The sequence below is a fragment of the Callospermophilus lateralis genome, chromosome 10 (genome assembly GCF_048772815.1).
Source record: "Callospermophilus lateralis isolate mCalLat2 chromosome 10, mCalLat2.hap1, whole genome shotgun sequence".
Taxonomy (NCBI): Eukaryota; Metazoa; Chordata; class Mammalia; order Rodentia; family Sciuridae; genus Callospermophilus; species Callospermophilus lateralis.
Window position 1 is genome coordinate 125,503,783 of NC_135314.1, and position 25,416 is coordinate 125,529,198.

The window sequence follows — 25,416 nt, forward strand, 5'->3', positions numbered from 1 at the left end:
CTCCAACTCTGGAGCCATCTTGGATTCTCCACTAGAGTATTAGGCTCTCTACTCCCATTTGTCCGCTGCCTGATATCTTTTGAGGTCAGCCTAATTTCTTTCCACCTATCCTCACTTACTAGGGTGCCTTAAGCCAAATATTCGGCTTCTTTCCTACAGGTATTTTCAGTCCCTTCACCTAGATAGATGCCACCATGACACTGATTGTGGGTTCCCTTGGCATACTGAATCAGTGCCCACGGAGCACACCCTGAGAGCCTCTGCACAAAACAAGGAGATCTTATCATGTTTCCCAAGAGACTCTCCAGGCTTCAACCCTACCCTGCCAAACAGAACCTTTCCAAAGAGACTCAGAGCTCAGCCTGCAGGCAGCAGCAGAAGGCTGAGGGAGGGGAAGCCCTCTTCCCTGCCCTCTCCTACGAATACCCAAAAGAATAGGGGGGGACCTGGGTGCAGAAGCCTCTGGCCAGCCTGCTCCTGGAGCACCACCAGCTGTCCTGAGGGCAAAGGGTACCCAAAGGGAGCACCAAGAGCCTCCTGAATTGCAGCTCAGCCCCCAGCCTTGAGTGTTTCTGTCCAAGGTCATGGCTTTAACCCCTGGAGTACCAGAGTGAGCACCTGTGCCTCTGTGGTCCAGAGTACTAACAGAAGGCCCCACACCCCAGGCTTATCCTTGGCAGATGGATGGGAACCCAGCCCACAACTTGGAAAGCAAGTCCTGAAGTGGTAGAACCAGCCAGGCAACCCAGAGCCTGCCAGCTTCCTGTCCTAGGTGCCCACACCAGTCCTGAAGACTGCCAGAATGAGCTCCTGCAGTGGGAAAAGAGAAAGAGGAGGCTGGATGGGTGGAGCCTCTTCACCCTGGCTCCGCCCCAAGCTACAAGGAGGGAAGAGCCTGAGCAAAAAGTCCGAGCTGTCAGCAAAAGAAATCAGAGGAGTGGAGATGGGAAGAGGGTGTCAACAACATTCCAGAATGTGGAAAAACAGATCGATGAGATTTTCACTTTCTCCCCATGGCGGAATGTTTAGGGAAAGAGAAGTAGCCAGCTCAGCACAGCCTCAGACAATCTCAGGAAATGGAGGCACCAGCACCTCCAGGAAGGTGGGGGTGGGCGCAGTTGGAAACAGGAAGTCTGGTTGGAACTCTCCAAAAGGCCCTCCCTCCCCATGTAGAGGCAAGATCCGCACCTCAGCTTTTGGCCAAACTTCAGAGTTGTCCTCTGGAGAGACCAAGCAGGTGAGGCCAGCTGTGGGGTCCTGGTGTGGCTCACTACCCCACCACCTTGGGCATCTCTTCTCTTGCTGCTGTAAAACCTAGAAGCCCCGCTTCCAGCAAGAAGAGGCACCTTCACTAATAAACTGACTGGCCCAAGGCAATGACCTATGTATGCTGCTGTTTTTTGGGGGGGTGGGTCACCAGTATTAATCAGGGCCACAACCTTATCCCCTCCTTTTCCTGTGAGCCCCACCGAAAGACCAACTCAGCCCCACACACAGGTCTTCCATTGGCTGCTAAATGCCTGAATCTTAAGTAGGACCCAACAGCCAAGAATTAAAGTCGTTTTGGGAAAGCTGTAACTATGAGAAACAGAGACCAAAACAAACAGAAAAAAAGGAACTCTAAGGAAATGGAGATAATGTGGAGATTGGAACAAGAATATAATTTTCATTAGAATTACTACTGCCAGGGGAATAAGAGAAGAGATTAATTCATGAACCAAGAAGCCAATGTTAGAAAAAGTAACCCTGCACCAGAAACAGCTCTTGAAAATCAAAAATAGTGGAAAAAAAAAAAAAAGAGAAAGAAAGCTGCAAACAAAAAGGAGGAGGAATTTTCTAGAAAAGAAAAGAATACTAATGTATAAGAGTAGAATAAAGACACTGACACATGAACAGGTTTTGTTGTTGTTGTTGTTGTTTTGTTTTTAATTTGTTCCTATAGATTCATTCTTAGGAAGCTATAACCCAGAAACAGGAGGACAGGAATTCAGGAAACAAAGGACCAGAGTGAAGTGAACTGAGGGGACTCCACAGCAAGATGAAGAGAGGTCTCAAAATGCAAGTTGTTTGCAGCGACCAAAAAAGGTGGCCCACTGTCCAACTCTGCAGGAGGGAGGCCACCTACACAGAGATGGACCCAATGGAACAGCAGTGGGTCCACATTTATAGAGGGGATTTATAGAGTTCTCTTTGGGCACAAATTAATGCCACATAGAAAGAAGCAAATGGAGTCCAGGTAAGGTGGGGCATGTTTGTAATCCCAGCTACTTGGGAGGCTTGAACTTGATCTCAAATTCAAGGTCAGCCTCAGCAATTTAGCAAGATCCTATCTCAAAAATAAATAAATAGGGGCTGGGGATGTGGCTCAAGTGGTAGCACGCTCGCCTGGCATGTGTGCGGCCCAGGTTCGATCCTCAGCACCACATACAAACAAAGATGTTGTGTCCACCGAAAACTAAAAACTAAAAAATAATAAATAAATAAATAAATAAATAAAAAGGGCAGGGTGTAGTAGCACATGCCTGTAATCCCAGTGGTTCAGGAGGCTGAGGCAAGAGGATCAGGAGTTCAAAGCCAGCCTTAGCAACAGCAAGACACTAAGCAACTCAGTGAGACCCTGTCTCTAAATAAAATACAAAATAGGGCTGGGGACGTGGCTCATGGTCAGGTGCCCCTAAGTTAAATTCCTGGTATCATGGTCAGGTGCCCCTAAGTTAAATTCCTGGTATCCTCCCCCCATAATAAATAAGTAAATAAGGCTGGGAATGTAGGTCAGTGTTAGAACACCCCTTGGTTCAATTCCCAGTACAAAAAAAAAAAAAAAAAAAGAGATAGTAAACATATCAATTTTCTTATGTCCTTTGGAATCCCTCTGTTCTGGGACTCCTGGAGAGGGACATGTGGGTGGCCATGTGGGTGGCTGAAGTTCAGTTGCCATTGAGGAATGGCTCAAAGCTTCCTACTTCTGTTTTAGTGGGACAGGGGGTCTGTACTGTTAGTGCATATTCTGCAGATGCAGGGGCGGGGGGGACACCTCACAGTCCAAGTTGACCTTCAGAATTCTGTTTGAGAAGCACCTCCTCCTGGATGCCTGCTATGACTGCCTCCCTGAATCCTGCTGGCTTCCTTCAATGCGGGACTCTACTCTGCAGAGCACTTCCTGCTTTCTCTCCTGTATTCAGAGCCCCACAGGGATGAAGAGAGGCTGGTTCTGAGTGGGGACTCAGCAAGTATTTGTTAAATAAATGTGTGAAATACAGGACAGTATAGATGCACAGAGGGGGAATGGGTGAGTGAATGCAAAGTACTTCACCAGTGTCAATGACATAAAGTTGTTTGTATGAAAGCTGGTGTGTCTTTAAGGACCATGTGAAAGCCCAGGAGAAGCTGAAATGGGAGGAAAACTAAGAAACAATACAACTGAACCCAGTGTCCATTTTTTAGAGGTATCTGGGAGACATCTGTACCAGAATGAAATCTTGTCCCATCCCAAACATCTCATCTCTCCCTCCTCCAATCCTTCCCATCCACACTTCCAAAACCAGACCCCAAGGCCCACCCGGGGAGCCCTGGGCTGAGCTGAGCTGACCCAAGCAGCTGGGAATGCAGCTCACTAGGGGGCACTCTTTGGTCATAGTGGCCCTTCCCTAGTAGACACAAAACCTTAACCCTGGGCCCTTTCCTACAAGGCCTGCAAACCCAGAGGCTTCCTGCATTCTCTGAAGCCTTCTATCAGGAGCAGAGGATTTTTCTAGATAGCAATGGCATGCCCACCAGATCAGTATCCACAGTCCAAGGTAGCTTTGCAGAAAAGGCAGGTGACTGGGACTAAGCTAATATTTCTAAAAGATCTTCCTTTAGCTGGGGTGGCACACACCTGTAATCCCAGCAGCTCTGGAGGTTGAGGCAGGAGGATGGCAAGTTCAAAGCCAGCCTCAGCAACTCAGCAAGGCCCTAAGCAATTTAGTGAGACCCTGTCTCAAAATAAAATATAAAAAGGGTGGCGAACAGAAGAAGTGGTTAAGCACCCTTGGGTTCAATCCCCAGTACCAAAAAAAAAAAAAAAAAGATCTTTTTTTATTTATAGGCCTGAAGTTCCCAGATCCAATCCCTTCCCTTTCTGATTGATGACTCATAGACTGAAGGGTGCACTCCCACAATTTCTCCTCTTATTCGCCTATATCCATTAGACACGTCTTTCAGGCAGGACTGGGAATGATGGAGGTCCTGGAGAGGAAGAAATGGCAGCAATGGTCAGAGGTCCCTTCCCATTCTGTGGTCTCACCATTTGCAAAAATCTCCCCAGCCCTTGACCTTCAGGGGCAAAGGACCCCAGAAAAAAGCTAAGAACTCAAGGGGTGCATGCAGTTTGGAAAGACATGGATCCTTCATTTTTGTAAGGAAACCATCCTCTGACCTCAACCATTATGGAGTTTTAATTCACAAAGGCTTCAAAGTTGGATTTTAATTCCCAGAGACACAGATGGGGGGTGGGGGCGGGGGCAACCTGTGAGAGATTCCCCCAGGGCCTAGAGGGCAAGGGAGCTGGGACCTCAAGGAGCAGAAAGCAAGGGCTTGGGGGAGAAAATTTAGAGGGAGGGGTGGTGACAGGGGGTGAAGAGGGACAGGACTTTGCACAAGGACAAAGAGAAGAAGGCTCTGACTTGGATCCTCTTGTCTTGGAAGTAGCACTGGAATTTCCATCTCAATGTCCAGGATCTTCCTGGAGTTTGCTTCCTGCCCCAGATTCTGGTAGGCTTCCGGTTCCCATAACCTGTCAAAGGGAGTGTTCAGGGGAGGCTGGAAAGGGGAATTTCACAACTAGCCATCTTCTTTTGATGTTACCATCCAGGCCCTGAAGCCCCTCCCCCGCCAATCAACCATTTGGAAAGTGAGAGGGACCCGGTTCCTTCTCAGCTCCATGGAAGCGGGCTGCTAAGGGAACGGGGGTCCCCCCCTAAGAACCCCTTAATATTTCTGTCAGGTGCAGTGAGATGCAGCTGCAGGGCCAGAATGAATTTCTATCACAGGCACAGACCCAGGCTAAGGAAGAATGAGGGTGTGATTGCCTGGATCTCCCGCAAAGCCCCATACACACCTATGATACACCACGCCCCTGCGGACCGCCCTCTGCAGGGCAGAGGCCTGAAGCCTGTCTTGGTCTGAGAACTGGGTCACTTCTGCATCTTTCCTGGGCAGGATTCCAGACAAAGCCAGCCACACAGTCACCTGGGAAGAATCATTACCCGCGGGTTGGGAAGGGGGAGGTGGGGGAAGGGGCAAGGCAGGCCTAGAGACGTGGATGAGGAAGAAAACCCTTGTCTCTCCTGTCAGCAAAGATTTATATGCAAGCAGCCTGGCCAGCCAGTGCCCACCTATGGGTATCTGCTTCAGGCACATTTGAGCACACACATACTTCAGGCACACACACACACACACACACACACACACACACACTTTTTAGGAGGGCTTTATTAAAAATTAACAATGTCCTTGGCTATTAAGCTTGCAAAATTTCCTTGTCCCTGGTTCCCTCCAGCAAAGTCTGGGAATTGGAAACTCCATGCTCAGGGGAGGAAGGGAGGGCCCAGCCAGTGGTAGTGATCAGCGCAGACTCTCCTGGGGATCTGGGACTGTCATCCCTTCACCCAACCACCCTGAAGAGCCAGGCATAGCTGCCAGCTCAGGCAGGTTCCACTGAGGCCCCTGGCCCTGCCCTGCTTGAGAGACCCTTCCCTCCATTCTTCTTGCAGAAAGGAGAAAAAAAAAGAAAAGAAAAGAAAATGTTTTTCTTCTTTTAGAAAGTTTACAAATTTATCCATTCAAGTGTTGGGATCCCCCTACTCCTCCTCTCTCTCTGGGTCCATCTTGGTCTGCAGCAAGCTTGCCCCCCCACTCTAAGAGGTACCTCCTTAACCCCAGCTGCCCTGAACTGACCCCTTTCTGCAACCATTTGAGGAACATTTGTTAAGCATTTTGTTAGGTGTCCCCCCCCACCCCAAAGCCCCGGAAAGACAGGACTGTCCCATGTGGCCTTTGTCCTGGTTTTGCAACCCCAGAGTGCACATACCCACACCCACTCTCATTCATACCTCCACCAAGTGTTTCCAAGAAGAATGCTATCCACAAGGCGAGGCCTCCTGGGAACCCCTGTCTCTTCCTTCTCCTTTATAAAATTCCTATCTACTGTGTCTAGTTAAGAGCCATATAGTGGCCATAGCTTCTCTTTGTTAGCTTGCCATAAATGACCCATTTTCTCATTTGTCTCAGATCCAATCACTATTTGAAAGGCAATATTTGGCTTCCAAATAAACCACACACACACACACACACACACACACACACTTTTTTAAAGGAGGGCTTTATTAAAAATTAAGAATGTCCTTGGCTTTCCTATCCTCTACTATCCCCCCTCCCCTCCCATCTTCTCTCCCTACCCCATCTACTGTAATTCATTTCTCTCTCTTGTTTTTTTTCCCCTTTCCCCTCACTTCCTCTTATATGTAATACAACATACATATAAGTATGGCAGTAGGTAAAAAAGTGGATGTGGAACCGATGTGAATCTGCAATATGTATATAGGGTAAAAATGGGAGTTCATAATCCGCTTGAATCAAATGTATGAAATATGATATGTCAAGAACTTTGTAATGTTTTGAACAACTAATAATAAAAAATTAAAAAATTCTCTCTCTCTCTAAAAAAAAAAGTAAATAAAGTATCTTGAAATTAAAAAAAAAAAAAAAAAAAGAATGTCCTTGGTTATTGAGCTTGCAAAGTTTCCTTGTCCCTGGTTCCCTCCAGAAAAGTCTAGGAATTACAAACCCCAAGCTGAGGGGAGGAGGGGAGGGCCCAGCCAGAGATAGTGATCAGCCCGGACGGACCCTCCTGGTGTTCTGAGACTGTCATCCCTCCACCCCACCCTCATCTCCTGAACCTATGGAGAGGCCCCGTGTGGTCAGGAATGGCCCGTGGAGCTGCGGACGTAGGGGGGAAGGTGCCTGTGACCCTATCAGAATAGGCTTTGGGAAGATGTTCTCCACCTCACAGCCTGGTGGCTATATAGGGGCTGGGGGCAAAGAAGTTTCCATGTAGATGAAAAAGAGCAGGAGTCAAAGAAGTAGGCACGAGGGAGAGTCCCTGGCCAGCAGGGGTGTGGAAAGAGGAGAAAGAAGAGAGAAGAGACTGGAACAGGGAGAGGGCAGGTGGAGAGAGGAGAAGTCTCAGGGCTTGCCCTCTTCATCTAGTGAATTCTGATTCAGGTGGGCAAAGAAGGGAGATGGCTTCATCAATGACTCTCTGTGGGACCCTAGGTAAGATGTTTAACCTCTCTGGGCCTTGGTTTCCTCATGTACGACAGGAATGATAAACTTGCATGGTGACATGGGAGGGCAGAATGATGACAGTGAAAAGCCGGTGGCGGCATGCTTAAAGGGGGGCGCCGATTACTACCTTAGAAGAGTTGGACAGAATGCTCAACAGAGGGTGATTCATTTGGGTAGGTGTCTCGGATTCACCGGATTTCTCAACCCAGATTCACACTTCCTGGGGAGACTGGTCTTAAGACCTGGCGAAGTGTTTGTAAACAATAAAAGTGCAATTCAAAGGTTGCCGCTGGGGGTGAAAACAGAGGGGGTGAGGGGAGAGGCTGCCACTGGAAACAGAATCATCTCTTGGCCCCGGTACGGTCCAAATGGACTGGATGTGGACGTCTTTGTAGCCTCACCCCCAAAAAACAACGCTCGGAGCACCCCTCCCTCAGCATCCCCGGGATTCGGGGTGCACATCCCAGCGTGGCTTCCAGTCGAAGGCTTTAGGGATGACGGCTGAGCAAGGCGGGGAAGAAGTGGGGGCGTGATGGGCCGAGTTGGATTAAATCGTCCCCAGCAGCTCAGAAGGCGGAGCAGGGGGGAGAGGGCTGATCGCTGCGGCGGGGGCCCGGGCGGCGGGGGAGCGGAGCTCAGCGGCCAGCCCTGCGCCCAGCCCGCAGCGCCGCCTCCCGGGAGGAAGGCGGGGGCCGGGCGGGGGAGCGGGAGGAGGCGGAGGGCGGAGGAGGGCGGCGCGCTGAGAGGTTATTTGTGGTTCGCTTTGATCCCGAGGGGGAACCTGAAACTCTCACATTCCTGGCATAGCAGCCGCCTCCAGCGCGGGCCGACCCTGGGGCTGCGCGCTGGAGCCCGACCGGCACAGAGCGTCGGCGCCACCGACGAGTGCGCACCTCCGCTGTGGAGCTGAGCGCAGTCGGGCTGGGACGTCTGTTCTGACCGCGGCGGGCACCAGCGGGTCTCAGCGGTAAGGAAGGCCGCTGGGTGCTTCCAGGGACTGCGTGGGGCCGGCCGATCGAGCCGTGAGTCCGGGTGCAGCCCGGCCTTTTCCGGGACCCGGCGTCCTCTGGGCGCTCTTTCGAGGCAGCCGCAAAGCCCAAGTACACCTGGAGAGCGCTGCGCCGTGCGCTTTGGGCGGGTGGGAGGTCTCTTGAAGGTGCATGGATCCCTGGAGCCTGGAAAAGGCGGCAGACTCTGGGGAGCGCGGGTTCGGTATTTTGGTTGGGGGGTCCAGTGAGGGGGGGGGGCGCGGGAAGAGGTTGCAAGGTCCTCTTGCAAATCACGGTCCTTGGAAATCAAGGTTGCAGGGCCTTGGCAGCCGATTTGGTTAGGTGAGGGGGTACAGGTGTCTGCCCTCAGCTAGTCCAAGAATTCCTCTTTGTCTTCCTTGGAAAATCCTCTTTGGAGCCACGAACTGGCTCTCACTTAGAAAGAATGCAGTCTGCTGTCCAGCCCGGTGACGTCAGCGCTGGAGTATTTGGAAAACAAAGAGGGCTGGGGAGGGAGGAAGGGAGGCGGACCCGCGACGCTTAAAGACCTCTCCTGGCTGCGGACTGCCCTCGCCCGCTCGCCCTAGGCTCTTGGGGCGGCTACCGGTGCTTGTGGTGCGCCTAGGGTCGGGGTAGGTTGGGAGCCCTGGTCGGGTGCGATCTGATTTAGAGACTGGCTTTGGTTCCTTTGGCGAGAGTGGAGCCAGGCAAAAGCTTGCAGACGCGTGCTTGCTTTCAAAGGAGGCAGCGCTCTAGCACCTCAGGGGTGCAAGGTTCGGGTAAGGGAAGCAGGTTTTAATAACGGTTGAGCTTTTGGGTATCTGAAAGGTTGTGCATCTCCGAGACAAATTGGCGAAAAGAGGCCTCGGGAGATTTTCCTTGCGTCTAGTCCAGGCATTGTTGGCGCGCCTGGAATCTGTGGGGAAGGTTCTGCATTCCTTCTTGCCGCTCCCCGATCCTTCTCAGCAGGAGGCAGCTCAGATAGTGATTAACTTAGGAAATGCCTCACAGGCGAAACTCCATGTGAACTGACTCCTGTTGGCTTGTTTTGCCTCTGGTAACTCTCTGTAGTCTTAAACATCCGGGGAGGAGGGTTGGGTGCCAGGAAGCATGGGTACCTAGGTGTCCTCCAGGCTGGTCTCCCACTACCAGCTCTGGGCAGCTGGAATCCTGAGAGTGGGGGAGTGAATTGGGAATGGCTGTTCTGCCAAGCCCAAACCGACAAGGCACTGGAGCTAGTTTTGTGAGGGAGGAGAGGCTACATTCCCAGGTCGCCCTTCCACAGTACCTGTGGCAGTGCAGTTTGTTTGGTTTTCTCTGAATCCCAGTTTAGAGGTTTGTGTTGGAGGAGTCTGTGGAAAGGAAGCTGGGTGAGGGAGGCAGGCAGCCTTCCAGGCTATGAGCCACTAGGAAGGAGCCCAGGCTTAGAAGGGAACACCTTCCTTGGATATGATCTCCCTAGATTTTGGGCTCAGTCTCCAGCCCCAGGTCGCTGTAACAAAGAGCTTCCCCTCTCCCTCTCCAATTGGCCCAAGTAATCTTTTACTGATGTCAACAAAGATATTGAGTGATCATCCCCTATGTCCCTAGAGGACCAATGGGGGCTTTTCCAAGGAGCAAATTGGGGGGGGGGGATCAAAGACACCATGCCATTCTTTCTTAACCCTGACTCCCTTGCAGTAACTGTGAGCAGGTGACCAATCTGCTAACCTTGCTGGGTAGCACCTTTTGGCTTTATCTCACCAAACCCTTGTCCTATTGTTCTGTAGCCTCCCCCACCCCCATCCCTTATTCTCTGGTCTAGATGGGGGTTATACCTCTTCCTACCTTGTAGAACTACCAACAGACAGCCAAGGTCTTCTGTGACAAAGAGTCCAAGATTAATTTTATCAGCAGCCCTTGATGAAGTAGAGCCTAGAGTCTATCCTAGGAGCTCTCTGATTCAGGAACAGTGTGGGCAGAGGGAAGATGGCTGGGGGAGGATAGAGTATAGTAGATTGTGACAAAGCTGGGCTTAGAGGGTCCTGGTGGCTGTTTGCCTAAGGCTTCTACTGAGCTATGTGGATTTTTTTTTTTTTTTTAATCATGTGTCAAAAACTAGGGCCCTTGTTTATTCCTAGCCTGGACAGCTCAGTGGTTGGATCCCTCTGGAGTTGTCCTTCAGAATGTTTGACTGGCCCCTGACTGCAGGAGCTGAGGTTCCTGCTAGATTACCCTGTGGGTTTCTGTTGTATTCTCTAGGCTTAGTAGGTCTTCATGAATATCATTACAATGATGACCTTGCCAAGGATTTACAGTGTTCTGGAAGCTCAGTAGTCAGTGCCTCTATTCATTCTCAACTCCCTGAGCAAGCAGTATTTGCTTTTTCAAATAATTTTTAGTTGTTGTTGGACCCAATACCTTTATTTTATTTATTTAAGTGTGATGCTGAGAATTGAACCTTGCACATGCTGGGGAGCACTATACCGCTGAGCCACATCCCCAGCCCCAGCCCCCCCCCCCCTTTTAAAGGAAGAAACTGAGGCTCAGGGGTTAAGTGACTTGCTTTAATCCATAGGAGGCAGCGTTAGCACTTGGACCTAAGCTTGCATGAAACCTTCCCATCCCAGCCTTGTTCTTTACCATTGTGCTTTCAACCTGCTATAATGAAAAGCCCTCCCCTTTCTCACCTGCTCCCACTGAATGCTCTTCTGTCTCTCTTGCCAGGTGCTCTGGGGCCAGGTGCCTGCTGGCCATTGTCTAGGCAGGTGTGTGCAAGCCAAAGAAACATGAGGACGCTGGAAGATTCCTCAGGGACAGTCCTGCACCGCCTCATCCAGGAGCAGCTGCGCTACGGCAACCTGGCGGAGACACGCACGCTGCTGGCCATCCAACAGCAGGCCCTGCGGGGTGGGGCCGCAGCTGGGGGCTCCCTGGAGATCTTGGCACCTGAGGACAATCAGGGGCTCCAGCAGGCCACTAGGCAAGAGCCCCAGGGCCAGGAGCACCAGGGTGGTGAGACCCACCTGGCAGAGAACACCTTCTACCGGCTGTGCTCACAGCCCAGCAAGGGCGAAGAGCTGCCCACCTATGAGGAGGCCAAAGCCCACTCTCAGTACTATGCCGCCCAGCAGGCTGGGTCTCGGCCGCAGGTCGGGGACCGGGATCCTCGCGGGGCTCCGGATCCTCGCGGGGCCCCAGGAGGCACCCGGCGGCAGGATGAAGCTCTGCGGGAGCTGCGGCATGGGCACGTGCGCTCCCTGAGTGAAAGGCTCCTGCAGCTGTCCCTGGAGAGAAACGGAGCCCGGGCCCCCAGCCACATGAGCTCCTCCCACAGCTTCCCACAGCTGGCCCGCAGCCAGCAGGGTCCCCCACCCAGGGGCTCCCCTGCTGAGGGCCCAGAGCCCCGTGGGCCCCCACCTCAGTACCCACATGTTGTACTGGCCCACGAGACCACTGCTGTCACTGACCCGAGGTATCGCGCCCGCAACAGCCCGCATTTTCAGCATGCGGAAGTCAGGTAACAACCCCCATCATGCTCTTTCAAATCTTGGCATTCTTCCAGGGTACTCTCCAAGGCTGGAGAGTCTCACCTTGGGTCTGAGCTTCCCCACCCACCCCAGCTCCTGATCTAATCCCTCCTTCTTGAGAAGGGAGAGACAGTGGCTGAAGGAAAAGGGAACTTAGCCTAGCCAAGCTCACATAAGAAGTTCAGAGGAGCATTTGCCTAGACTCAGGGGTAGACACCTGCTTAGCTGTAACCTTCAAGTATGTAGGGTTCCCAGAGGATTTGAATTGTAGCAGAAGTTAAAGGTGAGATTTCAGAATTTCCCAGACAGAGAATGGCAATCATTGCTGAACTCTCCCCAAGTTAAGCAGAAAGGTGAAACCTCCCATGAAGGTGTTTTATATACATATTTTTGGTAGTGCTCGGGAATAGAACCCAGGGCCTTGTGCATGCAAGGCAAGCGATGTACCAACTGAGCTATATCCCCAGCCCCTAGAAGGTGTTTTAAAAACATGCTTGCTATGATTATTGGGAGGGGCTCCTAGTGAGATTATAAGAACCAGGTGGCCACCTTGTCAGCTGTCATCTGTCCTATCTCTGCTCTTCATTTGAGTGTTAAGAGAAACCATTAGAGGATGTGATTTATCTTAAAAAGGCACATACATGGGTGATAAATGGCTGTGTGGAGAGTGGAGGCAGGAAGCCAGATGATTGCAGAAATACAGGTTTTAGGTAGAAGGCTCTTCCATGGTCATCTCACCTGGTCCTGAGAAGCCAGCCATCACTCTTGCATCTCTACCCAGAAGGGTCCAGGAACCCCCACCAGAGATGCCCCATGGATTAGTAACTTTCTTCCTCCCGGTGGCTGAAGGTCAAAGTCTGGTTCTCTTCATTCTTGCTGAGTCTTCATTTAGTCACCCCCTTTCCCACCATTTGGCCTTTCCTGGGAAAGATGCCTTTCCTTGCTCTCGAGAAATGAGTGACGTGATGTTGCTGGTATGGAGGAACCAGAGGATGGAGTCTCTTGGTTTCTCTCCAGCGTCCACCCCATCCAGACTCCCACCTTATCTCCCTTCTCAGGACCGATCAGGAAGAGTATCGGAAGCTGAGTCCAAGTTTCTTCTTTTGGACCAGCCCTATTGAACCCCTGTCAGGAAAAGATAATATCTCTGGGCAAGGAAATTGACTATTTGCAGGAGAACAAAAAGACATGGGGTGGGGAGGGGGGGACCAGGGGCAGGGAATGCAAGTGTGAAGGCTATTCTTTCTTGGAGCTAAGTCATCTCCAAAGAATGTGTCTACCCTGCCTGGTGCAGAGGGCAGCAAGCTCTGAAGCCACCTTGAGAACTAGCCACATGTAGCAGAGAGAGTTTGGACTTCACAGTGGAGACCTTCCAGTTCTCACTGAAAGCCCCACTTTATGTAGTAAGAGAAACATGCCCACTGCCCTCTCTTTTGTAGCTGATCAGATGAAGACTATTTTGGGAGCTGGGTCAGGGATTTTAGCCTAGGGAGGAGTCACAGGCTGGAGGGCTGGGCATGAGGGTTGAGGAGATGGACCTGGAATAGATTTCAGGGCTTCTGGAATTTGGAAAAATCTTTGTGAAACTGAAGTAGTTGTGACAGTGGAAGTCCTAAAGCTCTAGAAAGACTCTCTGGCTTTTGGTTCCTCCCCTCAACATGCAGCCCTGAGGTTGATGTTACACCAGTGCCAGGGGCCAGTGGAGCATTGTCCCCTGAACTCACCCACCATACTAGTCCAGAGATGGCCCCTCAATCTTTAAATTGAGAAGCTGAGTCCCCGTTAGGAGAGGTGGGAATGAACGCCCCCCATTATGGGAGTACCAGTACTCTACTAGGCCTTACCTGTGGGCCTGGAGACCTTGGTGATTAGCAGAGGAATGGCAATGCCATGGGGTAGAGGCACTTGCCAAGGGTCAAATGGCAGGAGCTGTGATTTGAACATCTATTCATCAGACTCTTATCCTGCAATCTGTCTTGTCTAATCATTAACTGGAGTCTTCTAAAAATGTTTTCAGTGTTTGCGGGGGTGGTATTACAGGCCCTGAAATAGAAAACTTGAATGTGCTGCTTTGGCAGTCCTGAAAGGGGCAGCTTATTACAAACACAGAGTAGCTGCTGGGACCCACCACCAAGTGGCCCCAGGGTCTGAAAGGCTACGTATGGTGGCCTCCAGACCTCAAAAGAACCTTGTATAGATTAGGAGGATCTAGGCTGCATTTTTTAATGGTGCCTCACTTAAGCACTGGTTGCTTAGGAGGCCCAGGATTGCTTAGGCTGATCCCCAAAGCCCTGACCTCAGGTGAGGCAGGACACAAAGCACCATCCTGCATTAATCCCTCCAGCCCTCTTCTTTGGCTCTTGAGAGTTCAGGCAGACACCATTTGGAAAAAGCCTTCCCCACTGGTTTCTGGCTAACACTGGGAGGCTGTGTAACAATCAGCAGTCATATTGGTCACTTATTAATATAGGTGTAGTCTCTGAGCATCATCTCTTCTGTTTCCCCAGGATCCTGCAGGCCCAGGTACCTCCCGTGTTCCTCCAGCAGCAGCAACAGCAGTACCAGTATCTGCAGCAGCCCCAGGAGCACTCCCCGCCCCCACCCCCTCATCCAGCCGCCCTTGGTCATGGACCCTTGGGCTCCGCCAATCCACCTGGGGTGGGAGGACCAGCGAGTGCCCAAGCCTCGTCAGCCACCTCGGGCAGTGCCCACCTTGCCCAGATGGAGGCCGTGCTGAGGGAAAATGCCAGGTTACAGAGGGATAACGAGAGGCTGCAGAGGGAGCTGGAGAGCTCAGCAGAGAAGGCAGGCCGCATTGAGAAGGTAGGCCCCTGCCAGGGACCCTGGGGGTCTGGCTGGGGAGTGGGCAGTGCAAAGGGAGATGGGATCCTGAAAGCCTGGGTCTGGTTGGATTTCTCTCTACCCTTCCATTCCCCCACCCCCTTTCACTCCTCATGCACCCTCCCAAGCTGACTCCAGACAGCTGGGCAACAGCCGAGAGGCCTACAGGCCTGGAGCATGAGCAGTTGCTGGCCAGTGGCAGTTAGAAAGAGCTCATTCACCAGCCCCCTGCACCCTTGCCCTGCACACACCCCTCCCGCAGACACCTCCCACAGAGAGCCCTTTGTGTCCCCCACACAACAGCCAGTCTGTTCTAGGCCAAAGAGAAAACCCCTCCTCTTGGGGAAAAAAAAGCTACTTGTTGGCATGGCAAGCCAGCTAGGAACACGTGCGGGACCTGTGGCAGCCAAGTGGGAGGGGCAGCCGGGCCTAGGCTAGCCTTTGGCTTGAATGGGGCCACTTCAGGGGCAGATCTTCCAGACAGAGGCAGCTCAGGCTCTGGTCTTTAGTGGAAAGAGTTTACCACTGTGCACCAAAGTTTGGTTTTAACGGATAGCCCCAGGCTCCCATGACTGTCCTTTGGTGTCCTGTTGGTCCACCCAGAACATGCCCGCTCCTGACCCTTTGCTCAGAAAAATGCTTCTTACTGAATGATGGGCACAGAAAAGCTGGGTTCATTCAACCTCTGGTCCTTGGGGCAGCAGATGGGACCCTACTGTGGTCCCAGTAATCTGGTCCACCTCGGGAGGATGCAGGCTTCTGACCAACCCACTGGAGCCATCTGGAGCTCCTGTTCTTTGCCCTCTCTCCCCTTTTCTAATGGAAAGTGCTGTCAATCTCCAGCCTGGGATGGCTTCTGGGGTCCTTCCCCTTCCTTCAGCTTGCTGTCTGTCCCTTGCAGCTGGAGAGTGAGATCCAGCAGCTCTCAGAGGCTCATGAGAGTCTAACAAGGGCCTCTTCCAAGCGTGAGGCCCTGGAGAAGACCATGAGGAACAAGATGGACAGTGAAATGAGGCGGCTGCAGGATTTCAACCGTGATCTTAGAGGTGAGGGCTGGGGAGAGTCTTTGGGCCCTCTGTGCCAGGGGAGTCTTCATAATCTCTGTTCTCTGCAAACCTAAGTGCCAGGCTGAGACTCTTGGGGAGCCACCCTTATGGAGAGATTCTTGTCTCTGTGTTCTGGGTTTTGGAATTCCTTATGGAGTTCTCACCATATGGTCCAGATCATGACCTCTGAGAGGGTGCTCCCTTCTTATTGGGACCTGAGCTGAGATGGAACTGTGAACAGTGAGCTATAGCAGGTCCTTATGAGCCCATTCCCAGCCCAGAAGACGCAGCGTCACAGAGAAAAGAACCCCAGGGAAAACCCAAAGCAGGCAGCATCACCTAACACCGAAACATCTTTCCTTCGCTTAAAACAGAGAGACTGGAGTCTGCAAACCGTCGCCTGGCGAGCAAGACACAGGAGGCCCAAGCTGGCAGTCAGGACATGGTGGCCAAGCTGCTTGCTCAGAGTAAGTAGTGGTCTCCCTAAGAAGCCTAACCAATATGCAGGCAATAGCACCCCTGATCTCTTGGATGGAGAGAGAGGGTTGGTCCTTTCCCTTGCAAAGCAGTACTTTGGGCACAAGTTTATTAAATAACTACTGTATGCCCAATGCTAAACGAATGGGAGGGAGGGTGGCTTCCATAGAAGAATAAGATCTGGTTCTCTGTTTAGTGGGAAGGACAAGAGGGAAGTAGCGGTTTGCTGAGCTGTGATACTGACCACCATTGCAGTGCTGGTCAGCATTTGCGGGTGCATTGGGCAGTAGGGGATACAGGATTGCCCTGGTCACAGTAGGATGAAGGAGAATGAACAGTCTGAGGTTTTCAGGGAGTCCCAGTTTGGGAGTGCTTGATGGGAATGAGAAGCTGGGGAGGATGGTGGAGAGCCATCCATAGCAAGGCAGCCAACAGTCTAAAGGGGTTCTGGAGGCTTCTCTGTAAAGGAGGAGGGCTGTGCATCCTTGAATGATGAATTCATTGACTACCCCATCCATCCCTTCATTCATTCATTTGTTCATTAGCAGAACTGGGCGAAGCACCTGTCAGGTGTTTAGCAGAGGGTGGGAGCAGGCCCAGGAATTGGCATGGGAGGTCCGGAGAGAAGCCGTGAGCTTAACCGAGGAACAGATTCCCATACATTCAGAAGTGTTCATGATTCAGGAGACTGATGAGGAGATCCCTGGATCAGGAGGCCTAATTGGGGGGGGTGCTTCTGGGGATCTCAGGGGTGGAATAGAGAGCCAGAGGTGAAGAAGCCATTAGATGGCTCCCCTGGAAGTGCATGGAGAAGCCACTGAAGGCATCAAGGGTTTGGGGAGCTTGAGGCAGGCCAGGCTACACCTGCCCTTATAGGCAGGCAAAGTGATAGGCAGGCAAAGTGAGGTGGCGGTGGCTACCTCTCTCTAGAGAGGAGTGGAGAGAGAAGAGGAAGAGGAGGTTGCCCTTGGGAGAGTGTCTATGGCAGGGCCAGGCAGATCAGGGGTGCCCTGTAGGGAATGGAGGTTTGGCTTTTGGGGCCTGGCTCAGCCAAAGAAAGGCCAGTTTCTGGAAGCCTGTAAAGGAGGAGGGTGGGGGGAGGCAGGCCAGGAGGCAGGCAGGAGGCGTTTCCCGCTCCCTGGGGAGCTAGGGAGCCAGGCTGTTCTTGGCTTCTCACTGGAGCCATTAATCTCACAGCAGCGGGTGACCTGGATGCCTGGCATTCCAGAGCCACTGGGCTGTTCCGCTCCTGGCTGCCCCCACCCCCTGCATGGCCCTTGGAGGCAGGGCGATCACAAAGGGAGAAAAAGGAGACTGGAAAGGGGGGGTGGGGGTACCTAGCAGGCACTTCTATATCTCCTGGCCAGGCTGAACGGAAGCCCAGGAGCTGGCCTCCAGGGTCCAGCCTTCCACCTCCATCAGGAACCTTAAAGATTGTGATGGGCTGAAGGGCACAGGCAGCTTTTCTTGGCCCACAAAAGGCATTTCCCAGGGCCGCAGGGCCAGCGGAGTTCTCAGGGAAGATGGCTCGGGTTGACCTTTTTGGCAGTCAGGCAGTACTAGTACAAAAATGTGGCCATTGCCATTTCCAATGGCTTTTCACCCACAAGCAAGCCATAGAGCTGGCAGCTCTATCCCTCTGACCCCTCTGATCAGGCCCTGCCCTCCTGCCAGCTCTGCTTCTTGGGCATATGCCTCTCGCTCTTACAGGTTCTCAGACTGTAAGGTGGAATGGACTTCTACCTCCTAGTCAAACTAAGGCAGGTCTTGTGTGAACCCTAAGTAACAGGGCTCTGTGGACCCAAACAGAAAGAGGTACTGTCCCAGTCCGCCATGCCTGACCACCCACCCCATTCACTGGGTGTTAAGAGTATGGATAGTTCAATTTCAGTTTTTTTCTTTCTAAGCCAAAGAATGAGACCAGTCAGCCTGAGCCCAGTCTTTAGTGAACCAGGAGCTGACCTGGGTTGACTCTGTCACCTTCCTGTCCTGCTGCGGGCCCTGAGTCAATAGATCTTCCCTTCTGCTTGCCAGGGGTAGTGAGGGTCTGATATGACAAGTCCTTAGTCACACGTGTCTAAAATTTAAAATGAGTTAAGATGAAACCTTCTATTTCTCCATCTTACTAGCTCCATTTCAAGTGCTCGATAGCCACATATGGCCTAGTGGTCACTGCTTTGGACAGCACAATATAGAATAATTCCATGATAGCAGAAAATTTCATTATTCCAGAGATAGTGCCTTTGGGCTTATTAGGTAGGCCCCATGGTCCCATCCACCTCCTGCTCTTCAGTAAAGTAAGAAGAGCCCATTTCTTGGGGACCAGCCTGAGACTCCCAAGCAGCAGGTGCACAGAAGTGGATTTAAGCCCAGAACATTGGCTAGAGGACTCTGATCTGGCCCAGGCTTCAGTCAGCATTAAAAGTCAGGATAGCTGGAACCACAGACACCAATCTTTCAACCAGAGACATTTGCAGTGTGCTGCAAGAGTTTGTGTTCCTTGGCCCATGGGAGGAAATGTGGTACTAAACAGGAGAGACTTGGATCTGCAGAAGGAGATGTAGGAGCCCATTGTAGGAGCAAATGCTCACGCTCCAGCCTGGGCTTTTGGAGCCAGACCAGCCTGGATTCCCATCTGGCAGCCCCGGTCCCCCTCCTCTGTTTCTCCCCCTCTAGGTTGGGGGAGAAACTTGTCCTGCTCAGAGAATTTAGCGAAATGAGATGCTTGCGTGCCTGACTCATGGGGTGGCAAATAGTGGGTCTCTTGTCCCTTTCTTCATTCTCCCTCTTGAATGATAATGATGTCACCGTCCCCCAGAGCCTTCATTTTCTCACCTATAAAAGGACATCATAGGCATCCCAGTTCCTACCACCAGTCCGCAAGTTACCATGAGGCTCAAGGGAAATTGTGAATTATGGCACCTGGCACAGGTGCAGTGTTTGGGGCTGTCCCAGTCGAAAGGTAGTATAGCCTATTTGCTCCTGCAGGGGTCCTGGAGCCAGGCTCTGTCATTTACTCCTGACTTCATCTGAGCCTCAGTTTCCTCCTGTGAAATGGGTTCATCACAGAACCTACCTCCTGGGGATTGTCAAGAGAATGGGCCAGCCAGGGTGGTTGCCGTCACTGACCAAGCCCCCTCTATCTCCCCGCAGGCTACGAGCAGCAACAGGAGCAAGAGAAGCTGGAGAGGGAGATGGCGCTGCTGCGCGGTGCCATCGAGGACCAGCGGCGGCGTGCGGAGCTGCTGGAGCAGGCTCTGGGCAATGCTCAGGGTCGTGCAGCACGTGCTGAGGAGGAGCTACGCAAGAAGCAAGCCTATGTGGAGAAGGTGGAGCGGCTGCAGCAGGCGCTTGGGCAGCTGCAAGCGGCCTGCGAGAAGCGGGAACAGTTGGAACTACGTCTGCGGACGCGCCTGGAGCAGGAACTCAAGGCCCTGCGCGCACAGCAGGTGAGCCGGGAAGCCTCAGCCTCCTGGGAACGCACCGGTGTCTGATCCGTGTACTCCCTTTACCCAGAGGCCACTCACGCAAGTAGCAGAGGCTCTGCTACTTGGCCTGAGTCCAAGCATGGGCGACTCTTCTTTTTTTAGTACTGGGGATTGAACTTGGGTAGTTCACCTTTGAGCCCCATCCCGAGCCCTTGTTTGTATTTTATTTAGAGACAGGGTCTCACTGAGTTGCTTAGGACCTTGCTAAGAGTTTGGCTTTGAAATCCTGATCCTCCTGCCTCAGCCTCCCAACCTGTTGGGATTATCGTCCTGTGCCACCGTTCCTAGCTAGGGGAAATTTTTTATGTTTTATTTTGAGACAGGGTCTAAGCTGCTTAGGGTCTCACTAAGTGGCCGAGGCTGGCTTTGAATTATAACCCTTCTGCCTCAGCCTCCCTAGCTGATGGGATTACACCCATGGGCCACCACATCTGGCCAGTATGATTATTGATAGCCGCCCTGATCCTACTAGTTTTAGAGAATCAGTTATATGGCTCTTGGCCACAGGATTCAGGGGTAGGATGTGGGGATCTGTGCTGCCCCTCTCTGGGCAAAGCAGCAAGTAGGCATCTGTGTGAGGATGAGGAGCTACTGTACCACAACTCCCACCCTTGACCGCAGTGCATCTTTCTCCGCAGAGACAGACGGGCACCCACAGTAGTGGTGGCAGCAGTGGTGGTTCCCCAGAGCTCAGTGCCCTGCGACTCTCAGAACAGCTGCGAGAGAAGGAGGAGCAGATCCTGGCGCTGGAGGCCGACATGACCAAGTGGGAGCAGAAGTATTTGGAGGAACGTGCCATGAGGCAGTTTGCCATGGACGCTGCTGCCACCGCAGCTGCCCAGCGGGACACTACTCTCATCCGACACTCCCCCCAGCCCTCGCCCAGCAGTAGCTTCAACGAGGGCCTGCTCGCAGGTGGCCACAGACATCAGGAGATGGAAAGCAGGTGCGACCTGGCAGGCCAGGCTCGGGCCCTGTGCTGTGGGTGGGGTGGCCGAATCTGCCCTGTCCTTGATCCCTGGTAAAGAGGCCTCTGTCCCCTCTCAGCTCAGTGGGCCCTCCTATTTCTAAGCTGACTCCATATTTGACCAAGTTCTTGGCCTTGGAGATGGTAGCTACCATCCAGGCTCTAAGCTTCTCCACCTTCTCTGGGGCATTGCCCTTCAGGACAAGAGAGGGTCATATTATTGCTGCCTTCAGTGAGTCCAGACCCCCGCCGCCCCCCGCCCCCATGACATGCTTTTGCCATGTGAGAAGCACTCAGAGCCTCACAAGCCTGGGCTTAGAGCGTCAAAGTGCAGAGCTGTGCTGGCATCTGCAGCCTCACACCAGGTCCCTGATGCAAAAGAGAGGGTCCCCCCCCCCCCCCCCCCGCTCCCGTGGCTGTAGGGAGGGAGGCACTGGGGCTGTGGATCTGATGAGGGTGCTTGGCCTTTCCCCCCTCAGGTTAAAGGTTCTCCATGCCCAGATCCTGGAGAAAGATGCAGTGATAAAGGTCCTTCAGCAGCGTTCCAGGAAAGACCCTGGCAAGGCCCCTCAGGGCTCCCTGCGACCCGCCAAGTCAGTGCCATCTATATTTGTGGCTGCAGCAGCAGGGACCCAGGGCTGGCAAGGACTTTCATCAAGTGAGCGGCAAGCAGATGCCCCCACCCAACTGACTATAGGTAAGAGGAGGCTCTTGGGGGTGGGGATAGATGGAGGTTTCTCAGGTTCCAACACAAATTACCAGACCTTTCCTCCCGGCACCAAGGATGAAAGGAGTCAGGATAATAAGAGTTTTCTGTGCAGATACATCTTCTATACAAACCCCTTCCACTCTTCCTAATCAGATACCACAGAAATTCTAGATTTACTCTACAAAGGAAGGCTTTACCCTTCAAAACTATCTGTAGCCAACCCAGCCTGATGGTTACTCCCATTCACATTTAGTCTTATCAAAGTTATTGCAAATCAGGAGCAGTCCGTACAGCCTCCAGTGTGTCGTAGGTCCTGTTCACTTGGGGTGTTTTTTCACAGAGGCTACCTCTTATGAGCCAGGTAGTAACCATCCATCTCCTGCCTTTCCACCAGACAGGGCACCGTTGGAGGAGACAGCAGCTGCAGCTCCTCTCCCTGCCCATACCAAACATGGGAGCAGAGATGGGAGCACCCAGACGGATGGCCTGCCAGATAGCACCTCTACCTGCCTGGCACCGGAGCCCGATGGCCTGCTAGGGTGCAGCAGTGGCCAGAAGGCAACCTCTCTGGGTGAGCTGCGCATTTCTCCTTGGCTTTTGGGCTGGGTGGGGCTGAGGGTGCACTGGGTATGAAGTAGAACACCAAGGCCCTCTCTCCAGACCCTTCCTGGTCATTACCTGTCCTCCATGGGGAGCCCTTCATAGTGAGAGGTGAGGAGGCATCTGGCCCACCTCATTGTGAACACCGGGGCTGGTGGTATGTGAGTAGAGGGATCGGAAGCCCTGAATCGAGACAGATTCAAATTCAGAAAGAAAGCAACAGAACAGAAAGCACTTTTATCTCCTCCTTCATGGTTTTCCTGACATATTTCATTGCCAGTCTAAATAGCTGAGATAATGAAGCCTGGCAAGTTATCCTGAGGGCACTCTCAAGTTAGGAGACTGTTTAAAAAGAGTCCAGGAAGGAGAAACTTGAGAACATGCCTTTTTTTTTTTTTCTTTTTGGCTCCCCTTCTACATTAGCCTTTGCATATTTGCCTGTGCCTCATGATCTCAAAAAAACCACAGGCATGAAAAGAATGCAGCAGCCTCCCTCCCGCAGGGCCCTCCATGACTCCCTCCAAGCCCTTCAACCAGTTCAAAGTTAGAAACAAAGGCAACTTCCCCATTGGAGGCTGGGGGTCTGGGCCAAGAGCTGAGAAACAGCAGAGTGTTGTTCTAGGTTGGCCTGGTTATGGGCTGAGGGGCTGGAGGATCACAAGTTCAAAGCCAGCCTCAGCAACTTTGCAAGACCCTGTCTCAAAAATTAAAAATAGAAAAGGGCTGGGGATGTAGTATTTGCCTAGCATACATATGGCTCTGGTTAGATCCCCAGTGTTGCAAAAGGAGGGGGAAAAAAAAAGTACCAGGAATTTAAAAGAGCAATCTGGTAACATGTGCCTATGTTCTTGTCTCTCCCCAGACTCCATAGCAACATCCCGAGTCCAGGATTTGTCGGACATGGTGGAGATACTGATCTGAAGGAGGTGGTGCCTTGAGGACCCTCAACCTCACCCTCTCCTCCCCTGCCCTTGGCCATTCCAGCAGCTCCTTCAACTGCTGCTTCCCTGCTTTCCCCAGCCAATGACCATCTGGTCCTGAGAGCTCAGGAAGGAGTGCTGTAGGGGAGAAGGGAGTTGAGAGAGACCAGCTCCCTAGAAGACTGCTTCTTAGTCCATACTCCTTCCCTGCCCATGAAGAATAAGGATTCACCCTCTGCCTGCTGCCCAGGGCTAGCAGATGGGGTAGCAACTAAGAGCCCAGAAAGGAACTGAGCCCACTCTGACCTGCCACCTGCCACCTGGCACTCAGGCAGGGAAGGAGAGGGGATGTGTTGGTTTGGGGGGGTTGATTGCCCAGGGTAGCTGCCCATGGGCATCAGTGGGGCTGGTTCATGAATCAAGCCAGCCATGTTCTTTGGCTAAGTGGGGTCCCAGCCAACCTTGTCTGCTCTCCAATTCTTCACTGTCATCTTGGGTTCGCTGCACCTTGAGTCTTTGGGGGACTGTTGAGGATGTGAGTCCTGTGGAAGCCACAGTCTCATCCCTCCTCAGTTAAGAGTGGGTTGGGGCCATTTGAGTGGCCTGGGAGACAGTTTCCAGTTTGTAAATAATTCCCTTTCTTGTGGAACAGAAAATCGAGGCATGCTGGTTCCGATTTGTCTTCAAGGGTGGTGTTTCCCTGTCCCTGCTGCCACAGTTCCTGAAAACTTCTGACTGGCTTCCCAATTATTATTCCTTCTCAAGTTCTTGGTCCATGGATTTTGATGCTGGTTGTTTCAATGGGGCATTGGCTGCCTGTCCTTCCATCTGGAGCCCTGTATCAAATGCCCGTGGGATCCCCACCACCAACCTGTTGAAATGGCTCCACAACTCCTGTCCCTGGGGCATCCTGTCAGTTTGATTATAAGTTGAGCCAGAGGAAATGAGCCACCACACATGGACAACTGCCATGCCACTTGTAGATGAAGGTGGCCCTACCCAGCACCAGTTCTCTGAGGAAGCTGGAGTTATCTTGTTCTCATACTGTTGTCTGCTCCCACCTGGAGGGATTGGGAGAGGATGCTGTGCTGTTGAAGACTAGTCGGTGAGCTACAAGATGTGACTTGACATGGAGCCTCCATCACAAAATGGCGCCCATGAGGCTGGCTCCTCACGTGACCCATGCGCAGCCCCCAGGCAGGGCCAGATACTTTGAAACTAGAGTGAAACGTCCCGTATGGCAGCCTGCAGCCGCAGAGATTTTGACTTTGGTCTTAAAAGTCCTCCAATTCAGTTCAGTAGTGATTGGTGGGTTTTAGCAGTTGTCTTTACTGTTTTCAGTTCTTGAATATTTGTCTTTTTTTTTTTCCTTTCTTTTGTTTTTTAGTTCTGTACGTGTTTGTTTCATTTCCATGTTCCCCAAGTTATCTTTTTAAACATTTGCATTTGCTGGACAATTGCATATTTTTTTAATTCCCCAACCCCTGAAAAATACATTTGGTTCATGTGCATTGTTTACAAAGCAAAAAAAGAAAAAGAGGAAAAAAAAAACAACAACAAAAATATCATGAAAGGAAAAAAAAAACAACTTAATATATTTTGGATTAATATTTGGTATTTCTTTTAAAGTATTTTTTGTGCTGTGAACATTTTCTGCCAAAGACCGTGATGTGTGTCTGTATGTTTAAGTTATCATAAATATTTAAATGTAAACATGGCTGTTTTGTTATGCCACCCTGTACCAGGATTGCTGCTGCATTCCACTGGGTGTAACAGTATTTTAATAAAAAAATTTATGAAGAGTGATGTGTTTGAACTGAGGGAAGGAAACAGGGTAAGGATTTTATAGGGCCACCCATGTCAGGGTCCTATCTCTTCAAGAACCCAAGAGAAGTCCTAGGAATTCTGTGAAGTTGCTTTAAGAAGAGTTGGAATGAGGATGTGGTTGACTTTTCCAGAGGAAGTTCTTAGAGTGTTGGGAGGGGCTGAGCACAATGGCTCAGGCCTGTAATCCCAGCAGCCCGGGAGGCTGAGACCAGAGAATCAAAGATCAAAGCCATTCTCAGCAATTTAGCGAGGCCTTAAGCAACTCACTGAGACCCTGTATTTAAATAAAATACAAAAAAGGACTGAGGATGGGGTTCAGTGATTGTGGAGTCCAATCCTCCATACAAAAAGAAAAAAAAAAATGTTGGAAGGGAAAGGAAACTGTGTCAGATGGTAGCTTCCCTGGGTAGCTTTGACCATAGTATATAGTAGGAGTAGTACTCCACTGTGTCCAAAATTGCCATTCTTAACCCCACTCCTACCTTCCTTCCCATCCAAGTAACCAGGCAATGGTAGCTGACAGAAAACTGACCATCAGGCAGCCAGACAGGCTCTGGGTCATGTATCAGCACCAGTTACCCCATGGCCATGGGTGAGGTATCCTCAGACAGGTATGGGGACTTTGTAGCCATGTTGATGAGTAACCAAACTGCTATCCTAGAGGTGTCCCTATGCCAGCCTTCCTGCCCATGGGAATGGAGTTAAGCAAGTGGAAGA

General features: G+C 51.7%; 1 protein-coding gene across 4 annotated transcripts; it reads left to right on the forward strand.

Annotated features, from left to right (window-relative positions):
* Nucleotides 1-8,133: 8,133 nt before the first annotated feature.
* Nucleotides 8,134-24,674, forward strand: Amotl2 (angiomotin like 2). Of its 4 annotated transcripts, none has more exons than XM_076868144.1 (10): nucleotides 8,134-8,293; nucleotides 11,022-11,814; nucleotides 14,332-14,647; nucleotides 15,567-15,711; nucleotides 16,086-16,178; nucleotides 19,342-19,637; nucleotides 20,315-20,622; nucleotides 21,123-21,340; nucleotides 21,747-21,923; nucleotides 22,815-24,674. In XM_076868144.1, the coding sequence occupies exons 2-10, from the start codon at nucleotides 11,084-11,086 to the stop codon at nucleotides 22,871-22,873; spliced, it is 2,343 nt and encodes a 780-aa protein (XP_076724259.1). In that variant the 5' UTR covers nucleotides 8,134-8,293; nucleotides 11,022-11,083; the 3' UTR covers nucleotides 22,874-24,674. The 4 variants fall into 4 exon arrangements, with proteins under 4 accessions (XP_076724259.1, XP_076724263.1, XP_076724260.1 ...); XM_076868148.1 differs by lacking the exon at nucleotides 8,134-8,293 and adding an exon at nucleotides 8,872-8,930; XM_076868145.1 differs by lacking the exon at nucleotides 8,134-8,293 and adding an exon at nucleotides 8,874-8,947.
* Nucleotides 24,675-25,416: the final 742 nt, after the last annotated feature.